At 64.7% G+C, this 15228-nt stretch overlaps 1 protein-coding gene across 7 annotated transcripts in view; it reads left to right on the top strand.

The window, feature by feature from the left end:
- RALGDS (ral guanine nucleotide dissociation stimulator) overlaps positions 1–15228 on the top strand; it is a 66822-nt gene that overhangs the window by 27579 nt on the left and 24015 nt on the right. For 4 of the 7 annotated variants that reach the window (XM_057547604.1, XM_057547606.1, XM_057547603.1 and 1 more), the window contains exons 2-16: positions 5158–5268; positions 6206–6399; positions 6969–7064; positions 7857–8050; positions 8273–8589; positions 9336–9551; positions 9732–9835; positions 10255–10339; positions 11721–11789; positions 12196–12291; positions 12782–12814; positions 13112–13233; positions 13431–13526; positions 13837–14038; positions 14170–14412. In XM_057547604.1, coding sequence (XP_057403587.1) covers positions 5158–5268; positions 6206–6399; positions 6969–7064; positions 7857–8050; positions 8273–8589; positions 9336–9551; positions 9732–9835; positions 10255–10339; positions 11721–11789; positions 12196–12291; positions 12782–12814; positions 13112–13233; positions 13431–13526; positions 13837–14038; positions 14170–14412 — 2178 coding nt within the window. Of the gene's footprint in view, positions 1–4133; positions 4274–5157; positions 5269–6205; positions 6400–6968; positions 7065–7856; positions 8051–8272; positions 8590–9335; positions 9552–9731; positions 9836–10254; positions 10340–11720; positions 11790–12195; positions 12292–12781; positions 12815–13111; positions 13234–13430; positions 13527–13836; positions 14039–14169; positions 14413–15228 lie in introns of all 7 variants that reach the window. The other 3 variants (XM_057547605.1, XM_057547602.1, XM_057547607.1) reach the window with 3 other exon arrangements.

Raw genomic sequence — 15228 nt, 5'->3', positions numbered from 1 at the left:
TGCCACTCCCTGCCCCCCTGCCCCCCGCTGGCTGTGTGACCTGAGGAAGCCTGTTCTGTCTCTGGTCTCCCTCCCTCTAGCATGTGTGTGACCAGGGGCTGGACTGCACTTTGAGGCTGTGACCGTGGCAGCCACCGGTGGAGCGAGGCCTAGGTGTGTCTCCACGGCACGTGACTGTCACGGGCCAGGGTTCAAATCCCTGCCCCTGCTGCCTCTTCCTGGCTCCTGACGGGGATGAGCTCCCCGCCTGGCTTTCCTCACCCATCAGGTGAGGTGTCGGGAGGATTAAATGTGATGAGTGTGCGAAGGGCCTGACACCTGGGAAATGCCCTCAAGTGCTGGATGCTGTGGCCAGTGGTGTTGATGGCAGCTGGCCCTCCCTCCACCCCCTCGTGAGAGGCCACCCTCCTCCTCAGCTGTCACCAGCCACGCCCCCTTGCAGGCCTGGCCCCTAGAGGCCTGACGGTCGGGAGCCGGTCCTGGGGGGGCAGGAGGACGAGGTGGGCAAGGCCAGCCTGAGGTCTGGTCTCCGCTCTCCACTGGCGGCACGTTTCTCTCCTAGATGCCGACGAGTGTCCGGGCTCGGGCTGGCCGGGGAGGTGCTTGGGGAGACGGTCAGCCTCTGTGGAGGCTCAACACAGGCTGGTCCCCACACTGCAGTTTCTGGGGTCACTGAGCTGCCCGGTTGGCCTGCCACCCAGACACCTCGTGTGGTCCCCTACCAAGGCCACCTCTGGGCTGCGGTGCCTGGGGACCAGGATCGAGGCCACCTCCATCCAGGGCTGACCTTGAGTCCTCATCGGGGGTCTGTTCATGTCCTCGGGCTCAGGGTGCAGGACACCCACCTGAGGTGGGGGCAGGCCCGAGGGTGACGCCCCGTCACCCACTGGGAGGGCCACGCACATTTGGCGTTTTCTTTCTCCCTCCCTGGGCACACAATCTGAGAGATGAACCAGGACTTGGACACTTTCTACTTGACCATCTCCCCTGGGCCTTGGTCTCCATCTCTGTAAAATGGGTGCTTAACTTTGTATTCAAACTGTCCCGGCATCCTGGGATTCGGAGAGACTGAGCAGCCCTCTCTGATCCCTGATCCCTCGCCTGTGTTTTGGCTCCTGCATTCAGACAAAAGGCTAAAAGGTCGGAAAGCCGCAGGCCTGGTTCCCTCCTCGCCACAGTTTTAGGATGACCCGCCCTCCCTTTCAGCTGGCCCTCCTCCAGGTCCCCGGGCATCTGGCAGGTCTCCCGGGAGGTTTTCCCCTGCCCGGTGTCCATCGTCAGCTCCCCAGCCACAGCGTCCTCAGGTCCTGTTCCTGGGTGCTTTGTATGCCTGGCGCCGAGCTGGTCCTGCCGCTCGTGTCCCCTCTCGTGACCCCTGCCGCCTTCGTCCCCTTGGAGAGCTGCTGCCCTTCGCCCGTCTCCCAGACAGGCTCACTGAGGCCAAGGGCTGCAGGGCTCAGCTGAGCTGGGAGCCAGAGCCCTGCAGGAAAGACAGTACCTTTGGGTCCGGGGGGCCCTGGAGGAGGGGCCTCGTGTGCCCAGGGCTGCAGGGTGCTGGCGGGTGGCTGGGTCAGGGCCTTGGGTGACCTCTGTGACTCAGTGGACCTGAGCAGCAGCTCAGCGGGGTGCCATGAGGTGCCCGGGCGGTGGTCTCGTGCACGTGGAGGCCACCACCAGCCCACTCCCCCACCCTCGCCTGAGTGAGACCAGGTTTCTCCACGTGCGGCCCCAGGGAGGAGACCGCGGTGTGGCTTCAGGTCCTCCTCCTCCGTGAGCCCTTGGCCAGTGAGGAGGAGCCCGTCTGCAGCCAGAGGCGTCTGTGGGTCTGGAGGCCCCGCGTGGTCTCTAGTTGTAGCTTCCACAGGAAGTGTACAGCTGAGCGGGAGGAGAGAGGTCACCAGGATGGGAGAAGGCGCCACCCCCGTGTGTGCAGGCACGAGCCGCCTTCTGGAAAAGGCCCAGTAGGTCCCCTCTGTTCTCTCCAGAAATAAGGGTGGGATCGGCCCCCGGCAACCTTGTTATTCTGTCTTGTGGGAATCGGGGCTCGGCCTGCAGTCAGTTGGGGACACGGCATCCTGCTGGCCCATCACCCCAAGAAGGCTGATCAGGTGACCCACTAACATGTCACCCAGGCTGTTTCCTTGTCCCTGGGGCTCCGGGCTGTGCTCCGAGGGACAGCGGGCTGTGGGGCATCCTGGTGCCCATTCTGCCAGCCTCTGCTCACGAGGAGCTGGAGGCATCTCACCACCTTCACTCCAGACCCAAGTGGTGGAAGGCCGAGCGCTGTGTGCGAGGCCCAGCTGCCAGCTGTGTCCCCGGGCCCTGGGGACATCTGCGGGTGCCTGCTTGGGGCGGGACAGGAGGATCTGTCCCCTGAGGACACAGCCACCCACGTGGCGTTCTTTTTCCCTAAGAGCTCACTGCTGCCCTGTGGACGCCTCCCCCCCAGGGCATCTGCTGTTTGCTCGGCCATGCCCTCCCCCGGGAGCCCCCCAGCCCCTGCCAGAGCATCCCCGGGGCTTGGCGCTGCCCACACGGGCTGCCTGTTCCCGGGCCTGTGTGCTGTCTGCTAACAGGATGGGTCACCTGTGGGGGCCAGGGCCCAGCCCTTCCTGCCCCAGAGGGTCCCGGGGCAGGCGCCAGGGCTGTCGGCCGCTGTCCTTCTCTGTCCCTGGAAGCGCGGTGGGAGCGAGGAGCAGACGCCCCACCCTGCCGCTTTGTGCCCAGGACGCGGGCAGCTCTCTTTGGGTCCCGCTCCGCCGTTGTCTCTTGGTCGACGGTTTAAATGGCGCCTGCTCTCTGCGCTGCTTGGACGATCTGGTTTTGTTCCCGCTGCTGGGCTGCGGTGAAGGGCCCGGAGAGGACAGGGTTAGCTCCGCGGGGCTGGAGCAGCTCCCCATCTGTGCCACAGGGCGGTGACTCCCCCTGGCCCAGCATGTGCGGCTCTCGGCGTCCTGCCCTGCCCCCCACCGGGCTGGCAGAAGGGGGCCCCTGGGGTGGGGGAAGGGCTCGGGATCACATGACGCCCGGGCAGGGCAGCCAGCTGCTCGGCTGCCAGCGAGGCCCATGGCTCACTGCAGAGCCGCTGTTTAGACCCGCTCAGGGATGGCGAGGCCTCCCGTTGGTTGGCCTGGCCAGGAAGCGCTTCTGTCCAGCAGGCCTTGATGGGGGCCCCGCTGGGAGCCAGGTGCCGTGTGCGCTGCCACGGGGCTCGAGTCCCGTGCCCACAGGCAGGCAGGTCCAGCACGGGAACTCTAAACGGCTGCCGGTGACTTGGGTGCTCAGGACACTGGCTCCAGGCTGGACCAGAAGTGGCTGGAATCCCCCGGGGAGGGACGGGCCTTTCCAGGGCGGGCAGCAGCCTTTGCGAGAGGCAGTCGAGGACCCCTGGGGAGAGGTGGGGGGGTGGACAGGGCCCTGGTCTCACAGGTGGATGGCAGGCCCCTGGCATCACCCATCACCGCGGCCTCTTGTAGGCCGGGGAAGGATGTGTGACCCAGGGGAGGAAAGTGCGCATCTGTTTCAGTTCTCCTGCCTCAGGGGGAGGAGTTTCCCCTCCTCGATGGAAGGGCTGGACCTCCCCAGGCGTGGGCTCTTGAAGTGAGGGCCCTCTACCTGCGGGTTCCCTGCTGACTTCCAAGAAACGCCTGGCTGTGTCTCCGGAGAAGGCGAAGGGTCAGGAGCCCCGGTGTGATTGCACTGGCTTTCCCGTTGGTACGATGCCCAGAGTGGGAGGGCGGCCTTGGGTCAGAGGAAGTAGATTTCCGGAGGATGGCTCCCAGGCCTCCCAGAGCCCTTGAGGCAGGAGGTAAGAGGCCCAGGCCCACCCCCGCTCCCTAGCCCCTGACCCCAGGGGTGCTGATGTCCGGGGGTACAGCCCACAGGACACTGGGCACCTGGTTCCTACCCAGGGGCCCAGCTAAGGCCGAGGGACTTAGGGAAGGGCTGTCGGTGGGGCCCAGGCTGAGTCAGCACTTCCACTGGGCCTTCTGTGAGCTCCACGCCCACCCTGAGCTGGGGCAGCGACCCATGATCCTAGCTGCTGGCACTGACCATGTGACTGATGGCCCTTTGCCAGCTAGCACCTCCCCCCTCCTCCCTAAACTCTCAGAGGTCTGTCTCTTTACTCCTAGGCCCCCCTCCCCACTGCAAGCTCACCCCGTCCCCGGACAGGGGCAGTGGGAGGAGGGGGTGGAGAAGCCCAGGGCAGCAATGACCGAGTGGCCTTGGCCAGGCCTTGATGCAGCCCCCGGGCCAGCCTGCCCAGCAGGAGGTATCACTGCCTTTTAAAACAAGGGTCTTTCTGCCCGGGGTCCAGGGAGCAGCCAGATGACACCCCCCCCCCCCGCCCCCGCAACTTCCTGGCCTAGCCAAAGTCCTGTGGTTTTGAAGTTCTGTGGAACCCCAGGCATCAGCCCGGACGCCGGCACTGTCGTCATTCTCGTGCTGTCCCCACGCACGTGATGACGAACAGGGAACTGGGAACTCCTCTGTTGCCCAAGAAGGCACAAGAGCCTGAATGAGCAGAAAGGGAAGGAAGTGGCCTTGGCTGTGGCCGTCGAGGATGCCCGCACCTGCCCCAGACCCGGGAGACTGACTCCAGGGCTGGGGCAGCTGTTGGCGGGGGCCGGCTGGGCACGTGAGGGTGAGGGGGCCAGGGGCCTCACGCCCTGGGGGAGGCATCTTCTCGGGGGGCCAGAGCCCCCTCGGTGCAGTGGGCTGAGTTAGGGCCTCGGGGTCCCGGCTCCGCTGTTCACCCGCAGCGGCATGGCTTTGGATGCGTTGCTCTTGCCTCGGCTTCTGTGTAGTCACCTGTGAAATGACCGGATAACAGTACTCGCCTTGGGGTGGGGGGCGGGAGCGGGGGGACCCCCCTGGGCAGGGGCAGGCTGTCGTTGGAACCCCAGTGGGTGCGTCTTGTTCACACCCAGCCATGGCTGGTGGGGTGAGGAGGCGGGTGCTGGGGGCAGTGCCTGCCGCCCCGATAGTAACCCCCGGCCCTCCAGCTGTCGTCCTGTTTCATTCTGGGCTGGAGGTCTCTGTGGCCACCGACCTTCGCCTCATCTAGGGAGCAGGAAGTGGCACGGGGCGTCCCCCTGCCGCACAGCCAGGCAGGCCCCGACACCCCCGCCTGGCGTCCGGGCGCTGTCTTTGCAGAGCTCCACGCAGGAGATTGGCGAAGAGCTGGTCAACGGGGTCATCTACTCCATCTCCCTGCGCAAGGTTCAGGTGCACCACGGCGCCAACAAGGGCCAGCGCTGGCTCGGGGTGAGTGTGGATGGGGGGTCTCCGTGCCCAGAACCCCGAGAAGGCCTGGGATCCAGGGGCCACCCTGGCCACTCCACTGGGCTCCCTCCCAGGGCTTTCCTGCCTGAGGGTCCCCCAGTCCTGCTCCCAAAGGAATCTGGGCCCTCACCCCTCCCCTGCTGTCCAGCCCTGGGCTGGGCCAAGTGCATAGTTCATTGTTCACTTATTTGTATGAACATCAAAAAAGACACTTTTATACTATTTCCCCTTCATGTTAGGCGGGGATTATTTATGCATTTTGCCCCAGTATTTCTTGTTTTAACGACTGTCCTTCCACACCTTCTCCAAGGCTTTCATCACCTTACTTAGTAGGGCTTTTTTTTTTTTTTTTTTTTTAACCCAAAAAGGGCTCAGGCTACTATATATGGTTCTCTGCAACTTGCCGACACGGAACACACCTCCATGACCCCTCCAGGTCAGAGCGGGGGCCTGACAGATGTGTAACATTTCAGAAGGGAGGCTGGTTACCAACCATTACTCAGCCTTTCACTGCCATGGACCTTGACGGGATTCCTTTCTGCAGCCATTTCCACAGTGCCGCCCTGAATAGCCTCTGGGTCCTAACATACCGTGCCCTTCCACCCCAGGCTGAGCCTCTGTTTTCTCATCTCTAGAACGGGGATGCTTTGCCAGGGATCACGGGGATTCTGCCCTTAATGTGGCGAGGCGCTATCATTACTCAGCTAGCAAAACCACCTGAAGGTGCTGGTATTGCTAGTTTCATCATCCCCCACCTCCAGTTCAAAAGCTGAGACCCTTTTTCTGTTCGGGGCACTCACGTCCCATCTCCGTCCAGAAGTCACCGGGCGCTTGAGACTTCCTCTGAGTTCCAACCCCCGCCCTCCTAGTGGGCCACGGTGCTGCCGCTGACCGTCTGTCCCTCTTCGTCCCACCCCAGTATGAAACTGAGTCGGCCCTGAACCTGTATGAGACCTGCAAGGTGCGCACCGTGAAGGCAGGCACGCTGGAGAAGCTGGTGGAGCATCTGGTGCCCGCCTTCCAGGGCAGCGACCTCTCCTATGTCACCATCTTCCTGTGCACCTACCGAGCCTTCACCACCACCCAGCGGGTCCTGGACCTGCTGTTCCAAAGGTGAGCGCCCCGCCCCTCCCCGGCACAGCGGCTCCCCGCCCGCCCACGGGCTGTGTGTCTCGGGAATGTCGCTTTACCTCTCGGAGCCTCAGTGTGCTCACGTGAAGGCCGGGCTGCCCAGAGGCCCGACCTCCCAGGGCTGTCAGGACTGTCGGATAAGCGTGGACAGTGCGGCCCCGCGCCGGCCCTGTGGAAAGGGCTGCTGAGGGATGGGGTGGTTTTAATTAAGGTTTTCCTCTGCCCCGTGGAGAAGCTCTCTGCTTCCAGCCCCTGGGCAGAACAGTTTTCCCATTTGTAAAGGAGGTTCCAGATTCTGTCTGAGGGGTCCTCCCTGGGAGTAGCCAGAGCAGGGCTGGCTGGGGGCTGGCTGAGGGCCCAGGCCCACTCAGGCATCTGTAAGGTGCTGGTTGGGCTCATTCATTCAGCAGTACATACGAAGCACCTACTGTGTGCGGGCACTTTTCTAGGCATTTGGCTTAATTCAGTGAACGGTGCAGACAAAAAGCCCTGCCCTCCCGGGCTTCCATCCTAGTCGGGGGGTCAGCCAGTAACACTAGACGTCATAGCAGGTACGGTAGATGTGACGCCCTCACGGCCTCCTCTAGATACGGGTGCATCCTGCCTTATTCCAGCGTGGACGGCGGACCTCAGGACCAACTGAAAAAGTGAGTAGACTTCGCGTCCGATGGGAGGGGCTGGGCGGAATCTTGGCTGCCACATATCTTGTGATTCCCGCTAGAGGGCTGAGGTCTGGGGGCTCCTCCTGCAGGAGGAAAGGAGTCAGAGAGCTGTGGCTGGGGTCCCATGTCCCCAGGGAGCAGAGGGGAGGCTGGGGGCTGAGAGCCGGCCCCTGAGAGCATCCATCCCCGCTCAGATCCGGGGCCCAGGAGAAGAGGTGTGGGGGGCCAAGCTGCTGACACTTCAGCCTCGCAGCCCAATGTGAGTGCTCAGCTGGGGCTCACGGGAGCTCAGTCAGGGTCGGGGGGCCGGCTACGTCCTCACCACCCAGAAGAGCATCCCTAGGAGGACGAGCCCCGCACTCCGGTGCGGAGACTAAGGCAGCCGCCGGTGCATGAGCCTCCGGTTCAGGTGCGCGAGGCCCGTGAAGGCCGGCAGGGGGCACACTCTGCTTGTCCCCTCCTCCCTCCCCTGTTTACGCAGCGCCTACTGTGTGCGGCCAGCCCAGCGCAATGAACAGAGCGGGCGCGGCCCTCCCTGCCCTCCTGCAGTTTCCTTTCCAGGGGGGAGGGCCCGGGGGGCTGGGGGCAGACAGGAGAGAGTCAGGGTCCCCCGAGAAAGGGAGAGGTGGTCACCAGGGATGGAGGGCAGCCTGGCAGCCCGGTGCGGATGGGGCAGGGGCGGGCCCAGAAGCCCGGCCCCCATGCGGGAGCCAGGGGAGGGCCGCGTGGAAGGAGAGGCCAGGCCCCTGACTCTGCTGCCCGCCCGCCTGCCCCCAGTGCCGTCTCCTCCATCCTGGGCACCTGGCTGGACCAGTACTCCGAGGACTTCTGTCAGCCCCCGGACTTCCCCTGCCTCAAGCAGCTGGTGGCCTACGTGCAGCTCAACATGCCCGGCTCCGACCTGGAGCGCCGGGCCCGCCTCCTCCTGGCCCAGCTGGAGCACACGGAGCTCACCAAGGCAGAGCCGGAGGGTGAGGAGAGATCGGGGTGGGTGCGTGTGAGCGTGAGGGGAGGGGTCGGTGCTGGACACGGAGGCGCCCCCGAGGCTGCCTCAGGCCGCCCACATGGGGACCGCTGTCTGGGAGGACGTCCTGGGCTGGTTCTTGAGCTGAGGCTTCTCTTAGAAGGCAGTGGTGTGTTTTCTGTCTTGGAAAAAAAGGCAGGCGTGTTGCTGAACTTTCCTCCTCTTGCAGCTCTGTCTCCAGCTCTGAAACCAACTCCAGCCCTAGAGCCAGTGCCAGCACCAGCTCTAGCACCCAGGCCGGTGCCAGGTCCAGACCTCGAGCCGGTGCCAGGTCCAGACCTCGAGCCAGCTCTGGCGCCAGCAGCAGCACCAGCTCCAGAGCTGGAGCCGGCTCTCTCGCAGACTCTAGAGCTCGGGCCAGCTCCAGCCCCAGAGCCTTCCTGGCCTTCGCCTGTGGCTGCAGAGAACGGGCTGGGTGAGGAGAAGCCTCACCTCCTGGCATTCCCGCCCGACCTGGTGGCAGAGCAGTTCACGCTGATGGACGCGGTAGGCAGCTCGTCACAGCAGGGCGGGCAGGGGTGCACCTTCCTTCAGGCGTCTGCCCTGCCCTGTCCAGAGCTGATGTCCTGCCCCAAATCCCATTACAAACCGTGTCGCCTGGGCAGGTTTCCTCACCCGAAGGCCTCGACTCCCCTCCAGGCTGTGGACCCGGGCCCCATCCCTCGCCCACGGTGTCTGGGTGGAATGAGGTGGAATGGTAGAAAGCTGGGCGGGGTCTGGCCCACCTGGTAGCGGACGGGAGCTCACTCCGTGGGCTGCCCCCCCTGCCCCCCACTTCTGCTGAGGAGGCCTCACCAGCTTCAGCACTTAGCAGGCACCTGGTGCGTGCTACAAGCCGTGGCAGACGGCAGACGCAGCCTCAGGTTGTAGTGCCTACGTGAATGAGCATCTGGACAGGGGACAGGCCTGAGGCGTGATCAAGGGCTAAAAGCACTGCCTGGTATGGGCAGGTGTGAGCCGCATCTGGTGCTGGGAGTTAGGGCGGCCTGGGGAAGATGGCCACCTCTCTTTCCTGCCAGGGTCACCCTGGGTCACCTCGTGCTGGGTGCCCACAGTGGGCAGGGAACAAAACGAAGAGACGCCACCTCCCTGCCACCTCCCCCCGCCGGCCTCGAGCCGCCTCCCCGGCTTCCAGAGCTCCAGCTCCGACCAGTGACCCTGCCTGGGCCTGGGGGGGACTGTGGGCGTTGAGCTGGGGTGCGGCAGAGCCGGGTGACCTCCCCCGCCCCCAGGAGCTGTTCAAGAAGGTGGTGCCCTACCACTGCCTGGGCTCCATCTGGTCCCAGCGGGACAAGAGGGGCAAGGAGCACCTGGCTCCCACCGTCCGCGCCACCGTCGCCCAGTTCAACAGCGTGGCCAACTGCGTCATCACCACCTGCCTCGGGGACCGGAGCGTGACGGCCCGCGCCAGGGCCAGGGTGGTGGAGCACTGGATCGAGGTGGCCAGGGTACGCGGCTGCCGAGGGCCCGGGGGAGCCCTTTCTGGCCCTGGGTTGATCTCATCCGACCCCAGGAGCGCCTCCTGGGGCGTCTGTCCCATCCGGGAGGGGGCTTCCCCCCTAAGAGGGACTGAAGCTGGAGCAGGCGGGAGCTCGGCCCCCTCTCACAGCCCGGCCCCTCCCTCCCAGGAGTGCCGGGTCCTCAAGAACTTTTCGTCCCTCTACGCCATCCTCTCTGCTCTGCAGAGCAACTCCATCCACCGACTGAAGAAGACGTGGGAAGAAGTTTCCAGGTGGGCAGGCTTCTCCCTGGAGGAGCTCCAGGGTGGACCCGGGGCCTCCCACGGGGCTGGGTGCTGCCTGGAACCTGCCCAGAGACAGTGCATCCTGGGGGGGCGGGGTCTCTCAGGGCCAGCAGTTCTGCCTCAGGACCTGGTCTCCTTGTCTGGCAGGTACTGGATTGAGCCACGTTGGGGATTTTCATGGGTCTGCTTCAACCACGCGATTCTGTGCACTCAAAATCAGAACTAGCCAAAACAGAGCCGCTCAGTCGGCTCTGAGACCCACCCCTCCAGGCCTACTGAGCCCTTAGGGTCCAGCGGAACTCTGTTTGGAAACCACCCATCCAGGCGGTTGGGGTCTCTGGGTCCTCAGATGTTTTCGCCGCCGCCCCCCGCCCCACCGTGCGCTCCTTTCTCCTTCCTTCCCCCAGGGACAGCGTCCGCATCTTTCAGAAGCTGTCGGAGATTTTCTCAGATGAGAACAACTACTCCCTAAGCAGAGAGCTGCTCATCAAGGTGGAGCCCGGGGGCTTGGGGTGGACGGGCTTACGTTCCCACTGAAAGTTTCTTCAAAAACTTCTCATGAGGTCTCTTGGGTCTGTGGGCAGGTGGGGGGCAGTTTGGGAGGCAGGAGGCCCTAGTACAGGGCTGGAGCAGGGCAGCTGGGCTATTCCAGAGCTTTGGGCGGGGGAGGAGCAGGATTAGAGTCTCCTGGGTCCTCACTGGTCCCGCACCCGGGCGCTCGCTCGGGGTGGATGAGGTCAGCGGGGAGGGTCTCTTCCTTCCCCAGAGCAGCCCAGCCTGTCCCCACAAAGCCCGGCCCTGCTGCTGCTCTGCCTGCACTCACCTCCGAGGGCCAGGCACCCCGCCTGCCCAGGGATGGTACTGCAGCGGCCTCCCAGCCGTCCCCCAAATGAGCAGACCCAGGAGGTAGATCTGGGGGCTAGGGGCTCTTCCCTCTGCCTCAGGGCAGACACTGCAAAGGAATCCAGGGACTCTTCTCAGAGTCTCACCATGGGGCCTTTGGTGGCCGTGACAAATGCCTCAGATGGCTTGTGGCAAGTGCAGGGGGGGTGCTAATGCATTCACGGGGGTCCTTCCGTAAACACTTCCATATAAAGAGGAAGCAAAGTGTCACCACCCGGTGCCCCCAGCAACCCCAGCTCACCGTCTCAGAGGTGGCACCAAGGAGACCCCTCCTGAGTGGATGAAGGCAGAGCTCTGTGCAGGGGACATCCCGAGGGGCTCCGTGGGGATGTGAAGGCTTTGGCCCGGCAGACACCCTGCTCAGCCAGGCCCCCCCACCGAGTCCCTGTCCCTCTCTCGATGGCTCGCCCGGCTGGGGGCCGGCACACACATCAGAGGCTCTGAGCGCAGGACCTGGTCCGTGGAGGGCGGGGGCGTGGGCAGCAGGGCCTCCTGCTCTCCTCTGAGTCCTGAGGCCCATTCAGAGGCAAGGCGCTGCCTGTCTCTGGGCCTCAATTGCCTCATCTGGAAAGTGGGGGAATGCTGACCCCGGGGTGCCAACCTCACGGGAAGGCAGTGAGGTTCAAGGGGGAAGGGAAATCTGCGTGAGTTTTGTGCAGAACCTCCTACCCTCCTGCAGAGACGGGGGGTCGGGGGGAACAGCACAGCCACAGTGATGGAGGCGTGGCGCTGAGTCCTTGGAGACCCCGAGGGGCAGGTGTAGTCCTCATCTGTACTTTCCAAGGAGGCCGGACTGCTGGCCCACCTTCCCTCACCCCGTGAGCACCCGAGCAGGGGTGCAGATCTAGGAATAGAGTACGCTGGGGTGGCTGGAGCGTTTGCACCAGTGACCAGGGCCAAGGTCGGGTCTGCTGGTGGGTAATGGGGAGAGGGGCAGAAGGCCTCACCGACCCTGTCCTCGGCCCTGCAGGAGGGGACCTCCAAGTTTGCCACCCTGGAGATGAACCCCAAGAGAGCCCAGAGGCGGCCGAAGGAGGTGGTGAGTGCACCCGAGGCTGGGAGAGGAGGGGCCGCCCCGAGCCCCCGCTCCTGTAGCTGCACTGCCTGACATGACCCTTAGACCGACCTCCTCCGGGGCCTGGGGGCGCTGCGCCCTGACCAGCTGGTGTCGGGGGGACTCGTAGCCACCAGAGCAGGGGCCTGGAAGCGCTGGGCCCAGTGGGGATTTGGGAGGGGGCAGGGGCCAGGGACCATGTATCTTGGGGATTTGCCAAATGGCAGGCCTGGAAGGCGACTAGAGGGAGGTTGGGTCCATGCACGCTGGGAGGGGGACTTGGGGGCAATGGCTAAAGGTCCCCAGGCTGCTCCAAGTGGGAGGCCTGGGTGGGGCCGAGGGGTTTTCAGGGGAGGGGCCTTGCTCATCAGTACCCCCCCCCCCCGCCCAGTTGTCACAGGGTGTCATCCAGGGCACCGTTCCCTACCTGGGCACGTTCCTCACAGACCTGGTGATGCTGGACACCGCAATGAAGGACTATCTGTATGTGAGTGAGCCCAGGGCCGGGGGCGGGGTGGGGGTCCTGAGCCCCGAGCTCTCACCAGAGGGTGCACCTCATCTTACGAGAGCCCCCTGGCCGTCCCTGTGTCCCGGGGGCACCTGCCCATCTCAGCAGTGAGTGAACAGAGCTTGGTGCCCGGCTGGTGGGGCTCAGAACTGCAGGGGGTTGGACCCAGCAGGACGCAGCCCCTCCCTCAGGTGGCGGCCATGGGTGGAGAGGCTGGGCCCTCCAAGGTCAGGCACATGTGGCCAACCTGGCCTTCCTGCCCAAGGCCTCGGTCTCTCTAGCTGTTCTCAGACCCCTGAGCCTCGGCGCCCCCCTCCCACCCCGCCCTGGCACCCCGGTCCCACCCAGGTCCAGGTGTGTGCTGTGCTGCCCCCTGGTGTGTGCTCTGGGTAGTGCAGCCTGGGACCCGTGAGGGGTGGTCCTGGGCTAGGGGACACTCTCTGATGGACGCTGGCCGTGTTCTTTCCAGGGGAGACTGATCAACTTCGAGAAGAGGAGGAAGGTGAGCAGCCGCAGTCTCACGGGAAGGGGGCCCGTGTGGGGGGCGGGATCAGAGAGCCACCTGGCTAGAACACCTGGCTCCGACCCTTCCCTGTTACATTTTTGGGGAGAGTTGGATACAGAGAGAGGGGCAGCCTCTCCCACGGGAGGATGGGGCAGGAGGTCGAATCAAGGACACCTTCCTGGAGGGGCTGTTTGAACCTGGCAGTGAGGACAGGGTGGGAAGTGGGGACCCAGAGGCTGGCACAGGCCCGGCCCACGCAGACCGTCAGCGTCCTGTCCTTCCCTCTGGCCCCAGGAATTCGAAGTGATCGCCCAGATCAAGCTGCTGCAGTCGGCCTGCAACAATTACAGCATCGCACCCGAAGAGCACTTCGGGGCCTGGTTCCGGGCGATGGAGCGGCTCAGCGAGGCTGACAGGTGAGTCCGGGCAGGAGCTGGGGGGGGGGCACACGTGGGCTGTCCCTGGGCAGCTCCGGAGAGCCTGTGGCTTGGGATCCTGGGCAGCCTTGGATGCTGTCGCTGGTGACGGCCGGGCCCCTGGCCTCTAGCTGCCGGGCAGGCACCGGGAGGGAGACCCGAGTGCGGCTCCTCACAGCCGCCGCTTTGTCCTGTAGCTACACCTTGTCGTGTGAGCTGGAGCCCCCTTCCGAGTCGGCCAGCAACACCCTCAAGGTCAAGAAGAACACGGCCATCGTCAAGCGCTGGAGCGAGTTGAGTGGCCGGGTGGGCAGGGGCGCTCCCCCGGGGCTCAGGGAAGCTTCGGGCTGAGAGTGGGCTCAGGAGTCAGGCAGCTGGCACTGGGATCCCAGCTCCCCCGCCGACAGCCCTGTGACTGGGCCACTTGCTCCACCCCTCCGGGCCTCAGTTTTTCCCCCTGTGAAATGGGGTGATGCTAAATGATCTGTCGGACGCTGGAGCCAATGGGGTGATTGCCTGAGCACTCGGCCCAGAGTGCAGGGGACAGGGGTGGGCTGTGTCCCAGGAGAGGCCTCCCCCAAGTCAGCCAGCCCTTCCATGCAGCCGCCAGGCCCCCAGCACGGAGCTCAGTACCAGCAGCAGCTGCCACTCCAAGTCCTGTGACCAGCTCAGGTGCGGCCCCTACCTCAGCAGCGGGGACATTGCCGACGCACTCAGTGTCCACTCGGCCGGCTCCTCCAGCTCCGATGTGGAGGAGATCAACATGAGCTTTGTCCCAGAGTCCCCTGACGGCCAGGAGAAGAAGGTGAGTGCCCCACCCCCTCCCTGGCAGCCCTTCTCAGCCCTTCCTAGGGCCCGAGTTCCCCGCTCCACGCTAGAAGCCCCCAGAGCTGGACAGTGGCCCGGGGCTTCTGCTGACCGTGCCGTCCCCTGCAGTTCTGGGAGTCCACCTCCCAGTCGTCCCCGGAGACCTCCGGCATCAGCTCGGCCTCCAGCAGCACCTCCTCCTCCTCAGCCTCCACCACGCCCGTGGCCACCACGCGCACCCACAAGCGCTCCGTGTCGGGGGTCTGCAGCTGCAGCTCCGCGCTGCCCCTCTACAACCAGCAGGTGGGCGACTGCTGCATCATCCGGGTGAGCCTGGACGTGGACAATGGCAACATGTACAAGAGCATCCTGGTGAGCCGGGCAGCCGTCCCCACGGGCCCCTCGCTCTGCCGGGCAGCAAATCCATATTGAACACCATGGACCGTTCCTGCCCTCCCAGAACTGGTCTCCTAGTGGGTTGGGAAGGACAGAGGGTCAAGCAGAAAAAGAAATCAAAACAGCTAGTGTGTCGATGGTGATCAGTGCCGGGGCGGTGGACTAGGGGTTTACACCAGCAGTGGGGCAGGACCTCACCGATGATGGGCCTGAGTGTAGCGGGGAAGGAGGGAGCAGCGTGCAGCCTCCCAAGGCGGAAGTGTGCCTGGGGCTTGGAGGAGCGGCTGGAGGTCCGCAGTGAAGGAGCAGGGGTCGGGTGAAGAGTAGGGGTCAGGAGAGCAGGACAGCGTCGGGGGCCTGGACCTCGTGGGAGACAGGAGCGCTGTTAGTTGGAGCAGAGGAGGGGCAGCGGTGACTTGCGGCCTCTCCGTGGGCGCTGGGCTGGTGCTGGCAGATGCAGGGCGGCCAGTTAGGAGGCGGCTGCTGCAATCCAGGGGGGATAGCAGTGGCTGCGCCAGGCTGGTGGCCGTGGAGGTGGCCGGCGGTGTCAGACACCGGGGATAGTTGGAGGTGTTGCGATCTCGCCAGCGGGAGTTGCCCGCAAACACTGTGTATGTTGAGGGGGGGTTGGGGGCTGGGGGGACTCCTCTCATCCTCCAGAACTCAGGCTGCCAGTGAGCCATTTGCACCCCCAGAATCCTCCCCCATCCTCCCACACTGGGTCAGATGCCCCGTTAACGCCGTCACCTGTGTCACCCCGAGTCTGAGGCCCGCCTGTGCTCTGGCCCTTGG

The sequence above is a fragment of the Balaenoptera acutorostrata genome, chromosome 6 (genome assembly GCF_949987535.1).
Source record: "Balaenoptera acutorostrata chromosome 6, mBalAcu1.1, whole genome shotgun sequence".
NCBI classification, from domain to species: Eukaryota; Metazoa; Chordata; class Mammalia; order Artiodactyla; family Balaenopteridae; genus Balaenoptera; species Balaenoptera acutorostrata.
This window is presented reverse-complemented; position numbering and strand designations above follow the sequence as displayed.